This window comes from Xyrauchen texanus, chromosome 20, assembly GCF_025860055.1.
Source record: "Xyrauchen texanus isolate HMW12.3.18 chromosome 20, RBS_HiC_50CHRs, whole genome shotgun sequence".
Taxonomy (NCBI): Eukaryota; Metazoa; Chordata; class Actinopteri; order Cypriniformes; family Catostomidae; genus Xyrauchen; species Xyrauchen texanus.
The window spans coordinates 43,355,935-43,378,170 of record NC_068295.1 but is presented as its reverse complement, the minus strand read 5'-3'; the positions used below and the strand labels follow the sequence as shown (position 1 = coordinate 43,378,170).

General features: G+C 36.8%; 1 protein-coding gene across 2 annotated transcripts in view; it reads right to left on the bottom strand.

Moving 5' to 3' along the window:
• LOC127660842 (serine/threonine-protein phosphatase 4 regulatory subunit 3-like) overlaps nt 1-15,648 on the bottom strand; it is a 49,256-nt gene extending 33,608 nt beyond the window's left edge. Inside the window, exons 1-9 of one of the 2 annotated variants that reach the window (XM_052151278.1) lie at nt 15,187-15,648; nt 14,956-15,107; nt 14,250-14,305; nt 14,062-14,160; nt 13,341-13,964; nt 3,521-3,598; nt 3,315-3,431; nt 1,229-1,345; nt 906-1,037 (exon numbers count right to left, since the gene is read on the bottom strand). In XM_052151278.1, the coding sequence (XP_052007238.1) occupies nt 906-1,037; nt 1,229-1,345; nt 3,315-3,431; nt 3,521-3,598; nt 13,341-13,964; nt 14,062-14,160; nt 14,250-14,305; nt 14,956-15,097 (1,365 nt within the window). In that variant the 5' untranslated portion in view covers nt 15,098-15,107; nt 15,187-15,648. Of the gene's footprint in view, nt 1-905; nt 1,038-1,228; nt 1,346-3,314; nt 3,432-3,520; nt 3,599-13,340; nt 13,965-14,061; nt 14,161-14,249; nt 14,306-14,955 lie in introns of both variants that reach the window. The other variant, XM_052151277.1, reaches the window with a different exon arrangement.
• Between the last annotated feature and the right edge of the window lie 6,588 nt (nt 15,649-22,236).

Sequence of the window (22,236 nt, the reverse complement as noted above, 5' to 3'; positions counted from 1 at the left end):
AATGTTTAATGCATGTTTTCCACAGTTTTCACAAAATAAACAAGAATTATATTTAATAATTTCCTTTATAACATTTCTTGAATTAATGGTGTGCAAAAAACTTCCCTCACTTATTTTTGGGACTACATAAATAAGTATATTTCCATATATGGAAAAATTGTATTATACTTCTGAATATCTATTGTGAGACACAGTCAAGTATGTATTGTAATAATATAACACAGAATTATTATTTGTATTTTACAACGTCTGTTTACTAAATTCGGTTTATTTTATAATTCTGTATTTAACAGTTAATACCTTTTTTAAAATCAACAAAATATTTTCTAATCAAATTCATTAAAATTTTAAACAACACTGCCTTATTTTATTTTATTCAAATGAAGTACTTTTATATAGATCCTCACAGCACAACACTTGAGTTGTTTATGTAAAATAAAGTTCTACAAAACAAAACATTGCAGATGTGATTTATTGCTTAGATAAAATTGCTGATATTATTAGTATTATTATTACAGTGAATATTACATAACTTTACAGTAGTAATATATTGATCTTTCTTTCGACACTAATACATAATTACTGTTTTTTTTTTTAAATTCAATTGTGCATTTAAACATTCTTGTTAATTCCAAATATGTCAACTTCTGCTCCACATTTTATAGTTAATGCTATTTCTATGACTGAAATAAATTAAATAATGAAAAAGTTTACTCAGGATAATCAAAAAATAGGGACATCATTTTTCATGTCAGGGAGACTTTCACAGCAGCTCAGTGTAAGTGAAGAGCAGTGAGAAACTACACAATAAACATCAGTGGAGTTGCTGCATCGAAGCAATATGAATTGTAAAAATTACAAATAATAATTTAAAAAAAATGACTAAATGAAGAGTTCACACTCACATTGGCTGGAGCAAGCATGTTCTCTGGGTCAATGAGGGTCCTCAGGAGACCCATGAGCTGCACAGCACCACCAAGCTCTGGGTCTGAATCACAGATCATCTGCTTTATCACCACATTAATCAGCAGAACATCCTAAACACAGAGGAACACCCGTCAGTGCATTCAAAAACCACACTTTTCTAAAGAAAACACACAAACACGACCAGTTTCATGGACTTTTGTTGCTTTATTAATTAGAGACTGTGAAGAATGAGATTGGGACACATAGTAAGATTAGCATGCATGCAAAATACTTCAGGACTTGATTAATGTGTCATACTCACATCATCAGCCTGCTGTGGCTCCTGCATCACAAATTCTCTGACCATCGACGGACTGAACTCCACCAGATAAGAGAAAATATCTGTAGCTGCTACTTTCACCAGCATGTCATCCATACCCTTCAACCCACAACATTCACATTTCAATACACTTCTGTGCAAAACAAACTATTTGTGGTATCACATGTATAATATACGTCACTAGTAGGGGTTGCACAGAATAATCGACTACAACTATTGTAGCCTGAAGTCGACAAGTCATTATCCACATGACTGAAAAAACGCTTCTGTATGAATTATAGCGGATGGCAGATTTTCAAAAAGCAGGATGGCAAGGGAAGACTCTTTCATATTAATTTGGAAAGCTCTATCTGTTATTTTAGGGTTAGGTTTAGGGCTGCAACAACTAATCGATACAATTTATAATTATCAAAAATGGAAATCATTGAACAACTATTTTAATTATCGATTAGTTTCATATTTGCAGTAAGCATTGAGTGCCCCATCAGTGATGTCACTTGGGTTGCATTATGAAACAATGGAGACAAGTTGTAGCGGAAGAAATCACAACCCAAGATGTCCAGTGCACGAGAGCACTTTATAAACACTTCAAAAAAGATGATAATAAGCATATAGTTTAAAGTGGAGTGGTTGCTGCATTCAGGTGTGTTGACAGATTGATTGTGCTGTTTGAAGTGCGAGAGTTGTTTCTCTCCAACACAGCATTTACATTTTACTGCTATTTTCAATATTTTATAATGTAAACATATTATGAATTCAAAATCAGCCACGTATTTAGAAAAACTGATTGTTCTTACCACAAGCGAGTTTCAGTTAAATTCTAACGAACAAGCGAGCTCATGCATCTGCTTCAATCAAACGGATCGCAATGGAGAAAGGGAGCGCAATCACTTACATCATACCACGATTTCAGATTCAATGTAATCACTTGTGCAACTTTCATGGTTATCAGAAGTCTCAGCAGTCAAGGTGCACCGGTTTTTAAAGTGTTTTCTCCTTCTCTTACAGTGAGAACCGGGAAGTCTTTTCAGCACGAATGTGAATTTGCACAGGGTTTTAGAGATGATTGCACTATATGACACTGTATGTAATGCTGAATATAATAATGCTAAGGGTCCTGATGCCACATCATGTAATGTCTGATTTCACTTGTAAATTCATACAATGGCAAACTTTAGTTGGATAGTTACTGGATAAAACAAAATAGTTTAGAAGCATGTAATCAGTGAATATAAAACTATAATATAAAAAAAACGTAAATGTATATTTTCAGTGACAGTGTACAAGCATGTGTATCTAAGATAATTTTGTATTTTTCAGCTGAGCAGAATAATTAACATTTCTATTTTTTTTTATTTTTTGGGGGGATTTTTTTGTCCCAATCCATCACCCATGGATCATTTCACTCTTTAATGAGGAGCATTTTTCGCTAAGTTTAAAGTAAAGGAACTGTTTCGTGTAGGTCTTGAAAGTAATAATAACACATTTAAACTTAACTTCTGATGATTCTGGCTTTGTTCAAAGTTTTGTGAGAGTAAAAGCAAACCAAATCCTTACACACTTATCATTTCAGTAAAAAAAAAAAAAAAAATCATATTTTAATAAAATACAGGAAATAAAATGTTATTCTTATCCGATTAATCGAAGATGTAACGATTAATCAAAATAATCGTTAGTTGCAGCTCTAGTTAGGTTACAATTTCTCTGACCAATCAGGTAGAGCTTTCCAGATGAATATTACTAAATTGTCCAATCGATTATCACTTTACACATGAATATAAATGACTCTTCCTCTCAAATATAACAGAAATACAAGTGCTATGCATACTCATTTAAAAAGGCACCCGCTAGCGCTAGTTAGTGATTTTCAACATGATCAGCACAACTTTGCGTGTATGGACATCTGACCTGGTTGCAGTTTGCTCCTTCAAGAATATGATTCGACTATTAAAAATCAGTAGTCATGCAACCCCTAGTCACCAGTGCAATTAAGTGAAGGCAATGATTACATATAAAGACACTTTAACTGGATGCTGACTGCAGGTCGTGAATACTCTGTTCAACTCACCATCACAATTTCCAAAGCTGGTAAAATTCCAAGATTTGCAAGTGTTTTAAAGAATGCGTCCCTGTTTTGTGGTTGCAATGTTTGTGAGAAAACACAGAACTCTTTAAAAAAGTTCACCTGTGAAAATGACAGAAAAACATGACATGTGTCATCAGTGTGTGAGAGCTGAAGCAGTATCATACTGTCAGTGTATGTGAGTGATGTACCAGCTCTCTCCTCTTGTCCTCCTCTGTGGATTCATCTGTCAGCTGAGCAAACACCTCCGTCAGGAACTTCTCATCCTCCTGAACAAAACACAATATCGCACTCTTTTGAAATGTGCCTCAGAGGTGGCATAGAGGAACTGTCGCTGGGATATAGTGTCACACACTTGAATGCTGGCTGCTAATTCTCGTGCAAAGCCAACAGAAAATAAGACAAAACCTGTTTATTAATTTTAGAGGTTAACCAATATATCTGCCGATATTTATTACGTTTATATTATCGGCATTGGACGATATATTGTCCTGTTTGGCTTGTTTCACAAGCTGTGATGGCTCAGCCAATAGCCTGCTTGCACGTTGTTATGTGCCATCGTGTTACCACAATAGACTAGAGTGCAACAAAGCCTCATTCAAGCAGTACTGCACATAAGCTTATGATGTTCAAAGTGCCCACGTGTTTAATTCTCCCAATCTCTCCTCAACCCTTCCCTGTAAGTTTTAACTGTCCTGTCTAATGATAGCAATAGAACTTCTATCATACACAATCTGCCAATATGCAGATAAAGATAACTATTTAATATCTTTAAATATTTAATCCACAAACCTCACTTAACTTGCGCAAAGCCAGTGATTGGAACAAAACCGTTACTCTTGACACACAAATGTTGCATGACGGTCAGTCCGTGTCACAGAATGGCAGCAATCCCAGCCATGTCAGTGATCACATTTCCACAATTCCAAACATCTGTAACAGCTAAGTTAATACACAAATCTAAAAACTCAACACAGTATCACAGAAAAGGAGCGCCTTTCTCTCTTTTTATCTGAAGGTGTATGCTTAAATGTTTGAAATTCATTTTGTAAACAAAAATATAAATTGTGCCAACAAATGTATTTATTTCATTGTAAAATTAAAATTTTATAAAAATAAAAAAACAATGATGAATTTGAAATTGATTACTTGGATTGAATAATAAAGATTAAGCAGCAAAAAAGTGCCAACCAAAGATGGGAACTCCTTCAATACTGTTTAATGCAATGCTTTTTAACTGCAAATTCTAGGCAAAGGGTGGATACTTTGAAGATGCTAAAATACAACAAAATTGATTTATTTTTAATTGTTTTAGTCTCAACATACCTTCCATAGTTCCATTCCATAGTTTAGATGACTTTACTATTATTAAAAAATAATTAAATAGTGAATGAGTAAGTGACCCTAAACTTTTGACCAGTAGTGTATAAAAAATAAAATCTAAGAGGCTGGTAAAATTGGGTATCTGGTGGTCAAAAAAGTTAATTTGCAGATCTTTTGTCATTTTCCACACCTTGTTACAGTGGAGTTAGGCTACGTCTCCATTTATCTGGATACATTTGAAAACTGCATTTTCAAAAAGCTCTCCATCCACACTGCCCTTTTCCAAAGGTTTCTCATCTACACTGAAACATCTAAAAATGCTTAAAACCACTTAACACATAAAAAAAAAAAAACATATGAAGCATAATTTCCATGTACACTCTGAAAAGCAGTTGTCCTAGTCAAGTCAAGTCAATTTTATTTGTATAGCGCCTTTCACAACACACATCGTTTCAAAGCAGCTTTACAGAATATCAGCATTAACAGACGATAAAACTGTAATGTCTATAAAGTCGATTAATCATCATTGTGTAATTTAGATAGATTTTTTAGATAAAATCCTAGTGTTCCAACACTGGATAGAACTCCTAATAAACTTCTCCTTGTCTTTGAAGGAATGCAATGTAAATGTTGACCACAGTTACATTTATCTTTATGGAGTGAATACTTGCACACAGTGTTCATTTTTTCACAGTTTTAGTCATAGTTTTAGTCTTGACAAAAATATCCTTTAAAATTAGTCAATATTTCATTTATAATTCATTTTACTCAATGAAAATATTTTATTTGATGGACAAAAACGTGTGCCAAACTATAACAGACCAACCTCTAATCAAATACTAAAACATCGGAAAAAAAAAAAGGAAAAAAACAAAAAAAAAAACATACTGATATACATACTGTCCTTGTGGAAAAATCTGAACTTAAATAATAATGTAGATACTAAAGTGTTAGCTACTTTTTAGAAGTTAACATTCATTTTCTATGAAAGGATATTACATTGTGCGTAGTGTTTCTTATGGAAACAGTGCATTCACAAAGCAAAATACGCAACGCAATTTATGCATATTCTGACTAGAGCGTCATTTAGATCAAGTTCACCTATTCATTCGCTTCACAGTGCAGATGTCATTTGTTATATTACACATATGTTGTGGATATAGTCATTAACCTCATGTATAAACAGGATGTGTTTGAATGAGGTTTTGAAGCAGTTCACTCTGCTATTGTTAGCGCCTTCATATTACCCAAACAGCTCAAACAGAGAAATCCCTGGATTAATGGATTAGAAATCAATCTAATATTTTCTTCTATATACAGATTCTCTAGATGTTTCTTCTTCTGTTTATATCTTGCATTATAATTTTGATCTAGTCATATTTTCATCAACAGTATGCTTAAATAATAGTTTAATTATCACCATGATGTGCCTTTTTCATCTCGTCTTTGGTATCGTAGATGAAATCCAAAAACCCTGTGTCAATTAATGTTTTCACCAGTGATTTTGTTGATGAGATTCACACTGCTTGCACCCAGTTGTGAATAACAGCTGCACCCGGCCAACAGTCTATTGCAGTAGTTAACAACCCTGTTCCTGGAGGCCCCCCAACACTGTACATTTTGTATATCTCCCTTTTCTGACACACCCAATTCAGGTCTTGGAGTCTCCACTAACGAGCTGATGAGTTGAATTAGGTGTGATTGATTAGGAAGATAACCAAAATATCACTGGTCTATTGGAAACATAGAAATGTATGACAAACTACAAGGACTGTGTTGCTCCAGTGGCATGGGATTTAAAGCCAGTGCGATTTATAACACACAGAGCACAGACAAAATACTGTTAAGAACTTTGTCTCATATCTGAGAGCAACAGCACGTCAGCAGAATGTGTGGACATTTCTTCATCCTTATGTCTTTAACGTGTGGATCTATTATTTATACAAAATGTTTTTTTCTAAATTGTCACTAAACTTGCTCTGCGGACAGTTCAAGTTTGTATTTGACTTATATTTCTCTGCAAACTCCGCAAAAAATAAAAAAGCTTTGGATTTTCAGGACCCCATATATTTAGAATGACAGCAACATTTCAGATGAGAGGACTGGTCCAAATTCAATACGAGTTTATTCGGTAAATGTGTTTCCATCAGTATCTTATTGTATAAATAATATATCCACCTCAAGCGACCATATCCATTTTTGATGCGCATTTTGGAGATTTAATTAATATCTACGGGTTTACATCCAGCAGTTTTTATGTGATGTCCCAAAATGCGATAAATATACGTTGTTTGTTCACAGGCGAGCAGCACGAGTGTGTCATGTGGAATATATGCACGTCGGCGTGCAATGCTAGCCTGTCATGTTGAACCAGAGTATGTGAGTGGAGCAGCAAAATCATCCGCGCTCAAAAGCATTCTTTAATCACGCCACTCCGGGTTTCCGCTCCTCGCTCGCGCCGCGCTCCTGGATCAGAGAAACCCCGCTCAGTGTTCCCTCCATAACAAAATTAGCACCAAACTACCTCCACTGTAAAGTTATTTCAGAATGCTTTTAAATATAATAACCTTCCATGTAGAAGGTGTATTAAAGGTGCTACAAGTAATATTTTTACTGTAACAAATCATAAAATGACCATAATATTTTATTAGAGAATTAGGAAACATGCTAAACTGAAATACTGGCTTCTCCGATCACAATGAAAGTCTCCATTCCAAGGCAGAATTTCTGTTTATGTTTTGGCCTGTGTAATCCCGTCCACTGCACTTCCACCAATAGTATTTCGACACTGCCGGATTGCCAGATTTGAACAAGTTTGCAGGCAAACAACACTGCTTGCTGCAGCCATGGAAGCCAGCAAATGAACTGGATCAGAGATAACAGATTCCACCTGACCTAAAAAGCCTCGCCATCCGTCTAAAAACCACCATGAAAAGACACATAGTAAAACAAGGATAAATATTGGAGATGCCTTTGGAAGATGGAGACAGCTTAAAGCCCAGAAATCCTTTAAAACAGATGCAGAGTTGGCTAATTTGCAAGTCAACATTCTGGCAACCTGCATGAGCTTCGAGTCTGGGCCGGGGCAGACAACGTTCCAATCTTTGGAATTTGGACTGCAGTACCCATTTCAAACGCTTGTTGTCAAACTTACATATAGCACCTTTAAATAAAAACAAATACACAATAGTAGAAGAAAAGCTACAATGTGCTTTATTGTAACACTAACATTAGCCCAAGAGTAATTTGAACACAGAAAGCGAAAGTAACCATCGCGCTGGAGGTCTCTAGATTTCTTTTTTTTTTTTTTTTTTAAATCACATTTTTTCTGGTTATATCAGAAATTCCATCTTTCCTTCATGCCAATAGTGTTTAACCGATTTGCCCACAATTTCAGGCGAGCGAAAATCTTGCTTAAAATCGTGTAGTGTAAACTCGGCATTAAACATTTTGGCTGGCGTTTGAACAGAGATATTGTTATTCAATGCTGTGCTAAATTACTTTTTCTAACTAAAATATATATATATATATATATATATATATATATATATTTATTTTTTTTAAGTGTGATCAAGCCAAAATGAGTGGTCAAACTGTCCTGTTGGCTGTCACTACATTAAATAATTCTGCAAGACTGCATTAGATTACACCAGTAAATAAGATTATGGCAATCAGTCTTGTAACACTCATCAATAGCTCACTCCTGATAAACATGCTATAAACTTTATTTTCTGCATAGAGTGCTGCAGTTTCGGTCATTATTCTAGTCATGATAAATCTGCAGCGAAATTGTCATGAGTTTTCATTTTGTTTCTATAGTTTCTAAATGTTTAGCTTTTCATTTCATAACAAAAATGCCATAGTTTTGTTGAATTTAGTTAATACCATGAGAAGTGAGAACCCATGCATGGTTTTACCAGTGATGACCTGTGATCTAATAACAAATATCACTTATTACTTCGGTGTCAAATCTGTTCTAGAATCTGCTTTTTAAATGTATGAAAAAGTAACTGGCTTTGTTTGCCTTCAGAAATTCAAAGAGGTTTACTGTACTTAATCAGTAGGACCACAATAGGAATATTTAAATTTAGCATAAATAAATTAGGTAGGCCTAATTAGTATAAATAAACTTTTTTACAGATTTTACAGCTCCAAGTCAAAATCAATGCTATACAGTCTAATGTGCATTTCAGCTACAAAATAATATAAAATATATAGTAATGTCATAATTTTTTATTAGTTTCTATAATTTCAGGGTTTATTTGAACTAAAAACAAAGAATTTGTTTTTCACTGTTGCTACTAAATCAGGTGCTGGTGCACCAGTGCCACCGCTCTCATAAGTTAGTCTGGAGCCATGTGGTGACATGTATATTCCATTAAAGAGGTTTATATTATCTAATGGTATTAGGGCTGCACAATTAATCAATAAAGTAAACTTGAATATGATTATGGCTGCCATGATTATTTTATCGTGAAAAACTGGCAATTACAGCGTTCATTTTAAGTCTGCTCCTATTGCGTCAATGGTTTCTATTTACAACATGTTTTTACAGTGCTATTCTAATATATTATAACCAATATATTATATTATAATAGTATTCGAACCAATCACTAGCATGTCCGTAGAGCAATGAAATGGCAATGGCCAATCAGAGCCGCTTCGATTAGTCCTCTGTCCTATCGTTAATGCCAACTGATACTAATGCACAAGTTTTAAATAATCTGAATGCCCAGATGATTGCTTGGTTCTTGCAGCACATGAAAATTAATACTGAAGAAACATCACCTGACACTTGAAAAGAAACTCTAGAACAAGAGCGAAAAGCACTTTGTAATTATTTTGGATTCATTGCATATTGCACCGCTCGCTTTGAACTTAGATGTTAAATACACTGCAAATGAGCAACACAACAAAAATAAAACGCTCCTGTTCTAATCAAAGCACAGACGCGGTGTAAATAATACAGTTGTTATGCTGATTAGACAGCATTGTTTTTAATGAGAGCATTCTCGATATTGTAGAACTTTGTGTGGAGCATCACTGCGTTCGCGTCGAAATGCAGATCTCAATCAGTGTAAACCTGTTTGTCCCGTTGTTCGATTTCTGTGAACAATTTATTAAAAATATAATAGTTTTGTTTTGTTATGTTAATAAGTAGGCCAGTGTGAATTTGATTTGTACAAAATAGCAATAAAATAATTCAGCTTAACTAAATAATTAATTCAGAAAGTGTTTATTGGAGGTGTAGCCAGCATAAAGAATATGGCATGAATAGCATATGTCAGGAATCACCATTATGGTTATTGTGTCAGCTCTTATTAGACCCATTTGCCACGCAGCTGGTATTGATAGATTTAACATTTTCATGAATCGCAAAAACTTTGATCGCAAATGACTGTTTTTAATGTACAAAGTGCAATCACCAAGGCCAAAAATGAACTAATGATGATCTTACATAAACAAGATCACCATTGAAGATCTAACGGGATGAATGGTCCCCTGTCTAGCCACCAAAGGTCTTACTGAACACAGTAACTTGGTCTATTTAAATCAGCTGTCAGTAAAATATAATGCTTAAATGAAACTGGAGCGCAGCTCATATGCACCATTGAAATCTGCTACTCTGAAGAACCACACGGTTGCTTGTTTGTGAAGTCATGGTATTTTCATATTTTAATCAACATTAATAATTGTGAATACAATATCAAGAGCAATAATCGACAATTATGATTTTTGCTACAATCATGCAGCCCTAATTGGTATTTATGTTTAATACAAATAGTGAAAGTAATTTTCTGCATTGAGGCATTTCATTATTTGACAGCTATTACTACAAATATAGCTGCAAGCAGCGATGATGGCCCCAAGCACCATGGGATCATTTCCATCCATTGGCTTTCACCCTTTCCACCCGGAGTGAACCACATTATTGAGATCACGAGGTGGTTACCCCATGTGACTCTACCCTCCCTAGCAACAGGGCCAATATGGTTGCTTAGGAGATCCGGCTTGAGTCACTTAGCACACCCTGGGATTCGAACTAACGAACTCCAGGGGTTGTAGCCAGCATCTTTACCACTGAACTACACAGGCCCCCAATTTATTCTTTAATAATAAATTTAAATTTTTTAATTAAATTCTTTATTTAACTATTTGACTGATACTGAACATACAGCACTAATGTTTATTATTATTTATTTATTGTATTTTTATTGATTCTTTATTTTCTCAGTGTTCATTTCTAGAATTTGTTGACAATGTATAATAATAATGTCAAATATTCTTTGATAAAATATTTGTTTATGAAAGACGCCTTTGGAGTACCTTTGCATAGTCATATCGGTGCAAAATCCACATAGAAAAGGCCTGTTTTCATTCCAGCTCAAATTAACAATATCGGCCACCATATCGGTAATCTGCAAATTTCCCCCCTCTAAAATTGATATCTGCCTCAAATCCAATATCAGTTGGGCTCTAGTTGATTACCATAAAATTAAATTGACTCGTCCCTCATTTCCTTATATATATACATATATATATAAAAAATTAAATAAAAACAAAGCACAAATTTGTGATAAACATTAATGGTGGAGTGCTGCAGAGATGGTTGTTCTTCTGCAAGTTTCTCTTCTCTCCACAGAGAAACACTGGAGCTATGTCAAAGTGACCATCGGGTTCTTGGTCACCTCCCTGACTAAGGCCCTTCTCTTCCGATCGCTCAGTTTGGACGGGCAAACTGTTCTAGGAAGAGTCCTGGTGGTTCCAAAACTGACAATTCCTTGGACTTCATGGCTTTGTTTGTGCTCTGACATACACTGTTAACTACCATAACCTCTTATTTGTCAAAAGATAAAAGGAACATTTTATTTCTCAATTCATGACCCCTTTAAGAAAAGGGGTGACAAGTCTAAACAAATTTTTGTGGTAATCAACATTATGCCACAAATGCGGCCACCTGTTGAGTATGATGGTTGTAGACTAGCACACAAAGTGACATGGCTTGCACTCCAATAAATTATATTAGGCTTTTAAACAATATAAAAGCTTTTACATTTTAAATAAATATATGGATTTTCATGCATTTAAAATGTATAAACCTGTATACTCTTATTGTGAGCCTCTATAAATGTAATTACACATATTCAGTTTTTTTTTGCTAGTAGTCACCTCAAACTTTGAAACAGAGCGACAGTCTGTCATTCATTTCCAATGAGAACAAAGCAACTTCCGGTGACACGAGCGACAGTGACCATTGGCGAAAAGATGTGGGAGCAAATCCGTTTTGAGTTCTGAAACTTGCAGTATGTTTTTATAGTACTATGGACCTCTTATTTGACAAAGTTGAGAGAAAAGTTTAACTTTATGCAAATGACGAGCGACACTTGGGAGCAACTACCAATGAGCGTAGAGACAGCAGAGTCTCCTGTGTGTGGAGTGCATGCAAGATAGAGAAGTTATAGTGTTGTGAGGGCTTTCACTGTTGAGTATATTGTCTGTAATCACATGGATATGATAAAACAAAGATGCGTGGAAATCAGTGACAGAAATTGTTGACAGTCTGAGTGAGTATCATTCATATACTGATAGATCGCTAATCTTGTTTATGATATGATGTATTGAGCATGGCTGTAGTTTATATAAAAACATCCTCCCCTGCTAAATGTAAAATTTTAGAAGCAATAGAACACATTTCTTGTCAAATTAGAATGATTTCTTAGTTTTACCAGCAGTACATTTCATCTGTGAATACATTTTCAACAGATATATCCAGACATGCGGTACACAATTATAATAAAGCAAAATAAGTAAAAATACCCACTAGCGACTTTATAGTACAGAGACTAATGACGTGTGAACAGGGCTTGAGTCAACTGAGAATGTTTACTGCGAGGGGCTTGAAAAATCGCTGAACCCAATCTAATTCGGTATGGCTCTATATGGTTTTGTCAACCTGAATTTTTTTTTTTCCCAAAAATCTGTTTTTTAAAAACACTGTCTCAGTGTGGACGGAAGGCCAAAACGCAGTGAAATTAATGAGTTTTCAAACAAAAATGTATTAGTGTGGATGTGGCCTTAGACTAATTATAATAAAAATAAAAAAAAAACACCATTAGTGCAAGATGATATGCTTTTTTTTACTTGATATTAGCACAGACCAAGCATTATTGCATTGCCTATAATCTGTGAAACTTCCTGTGTATTTATGAATGTGGTCTTAATTATGGGCTATGTTCAGTTAACTAATTACAGTTTCATGTTATGATTATAACAAAACTCTTAACTTGAATACAAAAACAGTGTGTAGAAGTGAGTTGTGTTTGATTTGTGTTAAATTTTGGCTTACCTGTGGCACGCTTCATTGTATAAAAACAGAATTTGATTTTGAACTTGAATATTGTAAACGCTAGCTATTAAAGGAAAGCACAAAACATTTTAAAGTAGAAAAGCCAAAAAAGTCATTTGCTTTTTTATAACAGAATTATTTATTTGAATTGTCTTATCTTTCGGGACCTTATAGTGTTTTAAATTGCTTAAAATTTACGGTTTTGTCTGTACTGTTTACAGCACTGTTTAAAAAAAAAAAAAGCTGTAATACTAAATTACGCTCAGGAGAAATTCAGTTCAAAATGAACCTGTATCTTAACATGACGTTATTGGTGAAACACAGCACTATGAGACACGCACCTGTAGCATGCTGACGATCTCCACCTTATTGAAGAAAATGAAGGAGGATAACGTGGACAGGAAGTTCTCCTCAAACACAGATGGCGTGGGCAGGATGATATCCTGGATATACTGCACTCGATACGTCTGATGGATCTTCTGCAGGAGCTCAGAGTCTGTGATGGGGATCACCTCTTTGAACTTGGCCGTCTTGGTGAGGAACTCTCTGTGTCTCTTGGGGTGGACCAGTGCCGGGTCGTACTCCAGACAGCCCACCACGTCCATGATGCAGTCATCAGAGAACATCACCTCAAACAAGGTGGCTTTGTTCAAGAAGAGCACACCACGCACAATCTCGTACAGGTGATGAAGAGCTTCGCCATGCTCAGAGTCCTCGCACGTCCTGAAGAGCTGCAGCAACTTCTTGATGTATCCCGAGCTGGTGAGCGCCAGAGCCAGCTTCTCTCGGCGGATGGGTGACGACAGAACAGATGTCACGAGCTCGGCGATCTCCTCCAGTCGGCTTAGCTCACAGGGTGGAAGCTCCACCAGGTGACTGCTCTCTGGCATCTCCTCAAAACGTTCCTCCTCAGATTCATCGATGGGGTCTTGAGTGATCTCCACGGACGGATCTTTACCTTGCACCTAAACACAAGCAGACACACACAAACGCTTACTTCAGCTCAGTGAGATTACATTTTCAATTGTCAAATTGTAAATAAATCCCATAAAGATGATGAACCTGACAGATCTTTTCCCAGATTTCATCACAGCCAGATTTCTCCTGGAAACTCAGAGCCAGATCATAGTTCTCTGCTTCAGACCAGACTATGAGCGTGTCCTGAGGGGGGATACACGAGAACATAACAGACCGTAAACATCAATCTGACCAGTCAGCAGCATTACGTGAGCTGGAGCGCATGTACTCACCTGTTGTTTCTGATATGCAGTGTCAGGGTTGATTTTGGACTCCAGTAATAGTGAACCTATACAACATCCACAAACACAAAAAAAGTCACCAACAACAGCAGACACATGCACGGTACTTTCATTCTGATTCAAGGTGATTCACCTACTTGAGTGATTAATATACATTAATTAAAAGCAGCTTAATAAAAACTTATAAAAATATTATGTGCTGTAAAGTTCAGGACACATGTATTCATATACACAAGCATTATACAGAACATAATTACCCCACAGTGGTTAATTATCTTCAGCTTGCTCTTTTCGAAATATATATATATATATATATATAATACATTTAAATCTTACTGGCTCAAGTGAAGTGGGATCTATATAAGCCTAATCAAATGTACAACTTGAATCAATACATTTTCACAGCTTTCGTCCGATATATCGGTCTATCTTTCCATTTTAAAATGATCATATTGACTGATTAATGGAGGAACAAATATCTACTGACAGTCGTTTCAATTGATGATCATTTCTTATTATTAATATTTTTGAGAGAACATTTAAGTTAATGTTGTGTAAAATAAATGTTCATTTGACAGAGATTTTTTGTACCGACACAAATAACTGCTTTATAGCAAACGTGTGTGTAGCAAACATATATCAGCATATGGTTAAGAATGAAAGTTATGTAAATCAATGTGCATGTATTGATTCTTACCGTCAGATTCTGCGGTGACCGTGAGTTCTGTCTCCTTCAGTGAGTCCACAAAAGAGCAGGACACATGTCCAGTCCCTCTGTCCTCCCACTGTCTGTCCTCATTCAGAGTATAAACCTTCACTCTCCGACGAGTATCACTCATCTTTACCACACTAAACCAACACAAACACTGACCTAAACGGATTTAATCGACACTAGCAGCCTTTATTCTCTATTATCACTCATATTTACCTGAGAAATCAGCTGTTTACCACACTAAACTATCACTCACTGTCCTCATACACACAAAGCCGGGAATCACACATCTTTACATCAACTAACCCACCCAAACCGTACTAGTTAACTCCGAACCCTGGACCTTGTGTTCACAAAACTGATTAAAAAGCACCGACCTTCAGTCTCTCATTTTCACCACATACATTAAGATTAAATCTAATACAACGGGATTCAAACTCTCTTGTGAGTCATCATTACCTCAGAAAATCACCCAAACTCTTACAGTTTACCTCAAAATGCACCCAAACCCGCGCCGTTCACCTCAGACAAGCCTGACTCCAGTTTATAGACTCAACTCAAAACACACAAACATTAACCGTGCACCGTATCTGTGTAAATGTGTTTTGTCGGGTTTTTCGGTATTAAATCATTAGTGTTTGTGTAAGTGTCGCCGCCATTTTGTGTGTGTTTCTCTTCTTCGTGACGGATAATGTGATGCCGCGGGGTTTCCGCTCACGGGCTACGGCAACTGCGCCAGGACACACTATTGTTACCATGGTGATCACAGTACTTAAGCGTTCTTCTATCAACTAGACTTTCGAAACTAGACACAGTACGGTCCCATAGATAGAAATGCACATGCGAGGAGACAAGAGGCCGTTTTTTTAATGGCTGTCTATAGAGGAGGTGCTTCAGTGTCCTGAATAATCTGCTTTTGTGAGGGAAACAGCTAATCACTTATTGAATTAACCGTTTTACGCTAATCTTCAACATGTTTTACACTACACAAACATTTCGGAATGAACTATGTGTGGCGTTTACTACGATAAATTTGCTGTTTTATAAGAGAAGTCGATGACGATTTCGTGACAGTTTACGGCTCTTCCCATTCATTTGAATGGTATCAGTAAACGGCGACTTACTGTCGTAACACACTAGTTGACCGGGTTGTTAAATTTTTATTCTATATGTTAATCTGGTATTAACTAGCACTGACAAACTATACAATCTCTTTAATAAATAAAATGACAAAACATTTTGTACTCGTCTTACCAAGCGAACAATATATATTTTATTTTACACCAGTTATAGGCATAAAGCAAGTTCCCTTTCGTGCTTTGCTGTACGTTTTCTTGAAGGTTTCAGCAGTGTAGACAAGAGCATAGATTAGACTTGAACATCGGGGGGTTACAGAGTGGAGAATTGGCATGTTTCCATTGATCATTGTATAAATGGGGACTCGCTAATGGATGGCTGGTTGCTAGGGTTCTCTAAATGGTTTCTAGGGTGTGCCTAGCCTGTGACCAGAGAGATTCTTATTGGCTGATTACTAACCTGACACAAACGATCCAATAGATACCCCTCTGAGCCATTTTGAATGGAAGTCTAAGTGGTGGTTGTTAGGGTGTCATAAATGATTGCTAGGGTGTGGCTACACCATTTCCAAGATGATACTTAAAGACTGATTGGTAGCCTGAGTGAAATGAGCCTGCCCCTATGTCTCTACTACATTCTGATTGGGAGATATGATCCCACAAAATTCATTGTCATGTCATAATAGGACACAATTGTTTTCATGGGCAAGAGCCTTGCCATAGTATGACTATGGGGCAATTTTGGGCTGGTTTTAAGGAAGCATTTTACAGTTTTTTCAGACACAGCCATAAAGAAATGATGCGAGGCAGAAACGGGGATATTGAAAAATAAAAACACAATATAATTCCTGACATATGTAAACATATCCCTAAAACAATGTAACATCATGTTTGGCAACTAAGACATTGCCAGACTACCACGTTTCTTCAAGTAAGTTTATGCACTCATGCACCTATGAAAGCCTGATGGTGCGTTCACATACAATGCAAAGTGAGCGTTTCGCGTGGCGGGATTACATACAAAGTCAATGCAAAGATGCGAATAGATGCAAAATTGTGTCAGGCGGTATGAATGACCATGCAAAATCACTTCATTCATGAGATTGTCCGGATGTCACTGACATACTGACTAAAGAAGAAATCTGGTAAAATGGATGAAAAAATTGTTGTAGCGGTGTGTGGGCACCCAAAATTGTATGACACAAATGGTAAATGGTCTGCACTTATATAGCGCCTTTTTTAACCTTAGCGGTATTCAAAGCGCTTTACACTGCATCTCATTCACCAATTCACACACACATTCACACACCTATGACAGCAGAGCTGCCATGCAAGTTGCTAGCCTGCCATTGGGAGCAACTTGGGGTTCAGTGTCTTGCCCAAGGACACTTTGGCATGTGGAGTCGTGTGGGCCGGGAATCGAACCACCAACCCTGCTTCGGTGGACAACCCGCTCTACCCGCTCAGCCCCCCGATGTCACAACGTCATACATGTACAGAGACCGGACGAAAAAAGACATCGCTTGGAGGAAAGTGAGCAAGGAAGTTTGACTACCTGGTATGTTCATCATGGTGCGTTTACATACAGCGCAAAGAAAATTTTCACCTTGCATTGCTCGCACGAGTTTGACCACTGGATTATAAATTTGTGTTTAAACTCGTGTTCGCGCGAGTAACGTGAACCCATGAGTATTCCCCCTTCTCTTCCGGAAAAGGACAGGAGGAGGGGCTTCTATGACTTGGTTCATAATAAAGTACAACCAATAGCTGGAATCAAGTAGATGCACATATTTTCAGAACTTACCAGGTAGTCCAACATCCTCGCTCACTTTCCTCCCAGCGATGTCTTTTTTCGTCCGGTCTCTGTACATGTATGACGTTGTGTCATACAATTCCAGATGCCCACACACTGCTGCAATAATGTTTTCCAGATTTCTTCTGCTACTACATCAGTAAGTCAGTGACATCCGGACAATTTCAATGCTAATAGGCTTTCGCAACAACACGTCAAGCTAATTTCTCGCTCGAGCTGAAAAATTCCAACTTGCACAAATACTCGAAATGAAGCAGTTTAGCGTGTTCGAGCCGCATCATTCACTTAATTCACGTAGCCTGGCTGATTATTAAAAATTTGCTGTTAGTCCCCCCCGTTCATCATAAATCCATGAAATTTCGTATGATTCCTCAGAATGTCCTGTTATCCATATTTACTCAGTTTTGTGAAGTTTGGCATTTGTGCACACAAGATACAGGAATATTAGACATAATGGGCCACACTCGTCAAATATATCGGATTGTACCTTCTAGACAATTTAATGGATCAAAATTATTTTGCTTACTTTTTGCCTACAAGGTCTAGCGCTGACCTGGGCCAAGTTTGGTGAAGATCTGATTAACGCCCTAGGAGGAGTTAGAAAAAGTAGGGTTTCAGTAAATTAGAATGGCAGAAACATTTTATAAAATGATATAAAACTGAGATATACATTTAGTAGGAAATGACGCAAGGATTTAGAGGTAAAAAGCATTTTAATTTGAATGTGCTCGGATGCAGAGTAATTATCAATAATGCAAATGTTTTTGTTATAGTACCACCGACTCTCACAAAAATAGGTACACAGCCTCATTTCGACACTGTGTATGATCTCAAGTTTTGTAATGGTCGGCCATTCAGATTTGATGTTATAAGCTGCTAAAATTTGATTGGCTGCTCATGGCCATGTTTTTTTTTTTAAACGACTGATATTGTAGGATATGTTAGCATTTGGCCTCTGCAAGATACATAAACATTTTCAACTTCATTGATTATACGGTTGCAGAGTTATGAGCATTTTTTGTTGTAGCGCCCTATTGGTAAAACATTTTGTGACTTTGCGTGCATCCTCAGAATATCATGTTGTCTATGTTTATCAAGTTTCGTAACATTTGGCCTTTTTATTTGGTAGATATTGGTCAATACATAAAAATATAGATTACGCCTGACCAATTCGTTGGCTTATATCTTTGCAACGCTTCAATGAAACAAAATTCCTTTGATATATTTATGACACGGCAATTTTCGTGCGGATTGGACATACGGCGTAGGAGTTCGAAAAAGTAGGTTTTTCAGATTATGCAAATTAGCGTTTTCATGACGGAAATTAAATCGGAGATATATGTTTTGTTCGTCTTGAGTGTGCGACGTAGTTCAAGCCTTTTAAGAACTTTCAAAGTATGCAAAAAAGGAATGTATATGTAAGTTGCTGGATTTGCAAACTGGTGTTAAATATGACTGATGTCTTGTGTTCAACGATCCTGAAACAGGATAATTGTTATTATCGTAATTCTTTTTAAACTTTTTAACTGTTATAATCCACTAAGCACCTAATCTCCAAAAAGGTTTTAGAAGTTTGAATCAAATTAGGAATTATAGGCTTTTTGATACACTTGGTCAAACCCACATGATAAATGCAACCCCTAAATAACTAAATAAATAACTAAAGTTCAATTGTTATTTGATAATTATTGACATAGGGAGTCCTAGATGTAGTGCACAATAGCAGGTATCATTGGATAATATACACAATACTTTACACACCATTTATACAGCCATTTTGCTGAAATATGATTGACTGCTGGTGGCCATGTTTTTATTTGTCATATTGTATAATATGTAAGCATTTGGCCCCTACAAGATACATACCAATTTTCAACTTCATTGATTATACAGTTGCAGAGTTATGAGCATTTTTTTTGTAGTGGCCCTTATTTTCCATCCATCCATCCATCGTCAACCGCTTATCCTGTGTACAGGGTCGCGGGGGGCTGGAGCCTATCCCAGCTAACATTGGGCGAAAGGCGGGGGACACCCTGGACAGGTCGCCAGTCCATCGCAGGGCGCCCTTATTTTCATTTTTCACAAATTCTTTTGTGCATCCTCAGTATCCTTGTAACACTCTCAAAGGTTTGTGGATGAGAAGGAGATGGAAGCAATGATACAGTCAGGTACGGCTCTTTATTTATTTGCTTCTCTGCACAGTGTGCACACTCTTCTCTGGTGTTTTTACTCAGCGTAACAAATTAGTACACACAAAATAAACGCAAACACACGCCAAGCTGCACACCAACTCGTTCTCTCTCTCTCTGTCTGCTGGCGGTGTGGCTCTTTTATGCCGCTCTCCCCATGCTCACCATTTCTGGAATGGAAATCGGCAGCAGCCATCTGCACTCCTGGTCTGTGGACCACCTTGAACTTAAATGGCTGAAGAGTCAGCTACCAATGGGCAATCCGCACATTGGTGTCTTTCATGCAGTGGAGCCATTGGAGTGGGGCGTGATCCGAACAGAGGGTGAAGGCTTGCCCCAACAGGTAGTATTGGAGAGTGAGGACCACCCACTTGATGGCAAGATATACTTTTTCTACAGTGCTGTACTTGGTTTCCCTCAATGTGAGCTTGCGGCTAATGTACAGCACCGGGCGCTCCTCCCCCTCCACCACCTGCGAGAGTGCGGCCCCCAGCCCTCTGTCTGAAGCGTCCGTCTGTAAAACAAAAGGACGATAGAAATTGGGTGAATGTAAAAGCCGCCCCCCGCAAAGTGTGCCTTTAACTTGCGTGAACACCTGCTGACAATACTCCGTCCACTGGACCGGGTCTGGAGCTCCCTTTTTAGTGAGATCAGTCAGCGGGCTGGTGACATCCGAATAATTGGGTACGAATCCAAATGACGTGGAGAAGGCTGTTTTTTTCACTTGAAATTAGTGACAAGGGGATCTGCCAATAACACTTCGACAAATCCAATGTCGAATAAATTGAGCAGCGCCCAACCGATCAAGCAACTCATCAACGCAGTGGCGGCTCCTGAAAAAATTCTCAGGGGGGGCAATTTTTCTGATAATGATTAAGGTGACCCATTCAATGGGTACAGATTTCCCCTCTAGCTACATAAATTACAGGTGGAAAGCTATGTAAGAAATTAGCATCCAGGAGACATCATAAGCAAAAATGACATGGCTCCACAATTAATTATTCCACTTATTCATTACTTACATTAATCCAGTGTTGTGTGATGTAAAATAACTAAACAGGACACATTTTTAAAAAGATATGTCCAGCAACAACAAAGACGGGGGCAGCATATAAGTCAATACCAGAAGCATTTATTGACTGATCTCAAAAGAAATCTAAGTTATCACAGTACAAATAGTCAAGGGTGTTCTTTCACATTCCTCAACACTGCATAAATGATCTGCATTTCCATAAACAAATAAAATATCAACTTAAAATAAAAGTAGACAAATTGTTGAGAGAAGTGGATCTTTATAACTACATTTTCTGGAATGTAGGATATCACCAAATTGCTACTTAATAAAAGCAAAGTAACTTCTGCCCTCTTGTATAGATTTGTGAAAATGTACATGAACAGTGAGACATTTTGCCTGAAAACAGCATTTGAAAATAATTTCTAGAAAGGTAAACACAGCTATTTGGCTTTGTAAATATGAACAACCATATTCTGAACATTTGTATAGATTTGTAAAAATGAACATGAACAGATTTTCATTTTTGAATGAATGAAAAATAACTATTTAAAACAACATCAACTGTGAACTGATTTGGTGTGTGTGTTAAAAGACACAGGGAGAGAGAGAGAGAGAGAGACTACATTATTTATTATTATTATTATTATTTCCTTTATTTTTCCAGGAAGGTCCCATTGAAATTAAAAGAAATCTCTTCCTCCAGGGAGTCCTGGCCAAGATGGCCACACTACAAAATTACACACAAACACACAACATATATAAAACATTCCAGAAAGTCAGAGCACAACATTCATCATAAATCAAGTAAAACAACAACATGATTCAATCACTGTATACTGTAGTAAATTTTTAAATACATTCAAATGAGGAATTGTTTCTAGAGGGACAGTAGCTTGAAATTCATTCCACAGCCATGGGGCATAGTAGGAGAAAGATGATTTTCCATGCTCTGAATGTACCCTAGGTACTACTAATTTAATCCCATTAGATGATCTAGTGCTATAGTTCTTTCTACATAAACATAGAAGACTAGTAATGTAATTTGGAAACATACCCATCAATGTCTTTACAATAAATACTAACATATGGGATTTCCTTCTTTGATATAAAGAGGACCAACCCAAATAGTTGTACAACAATCAATGATGCGTACGTGAACAAGAATTTGTTATA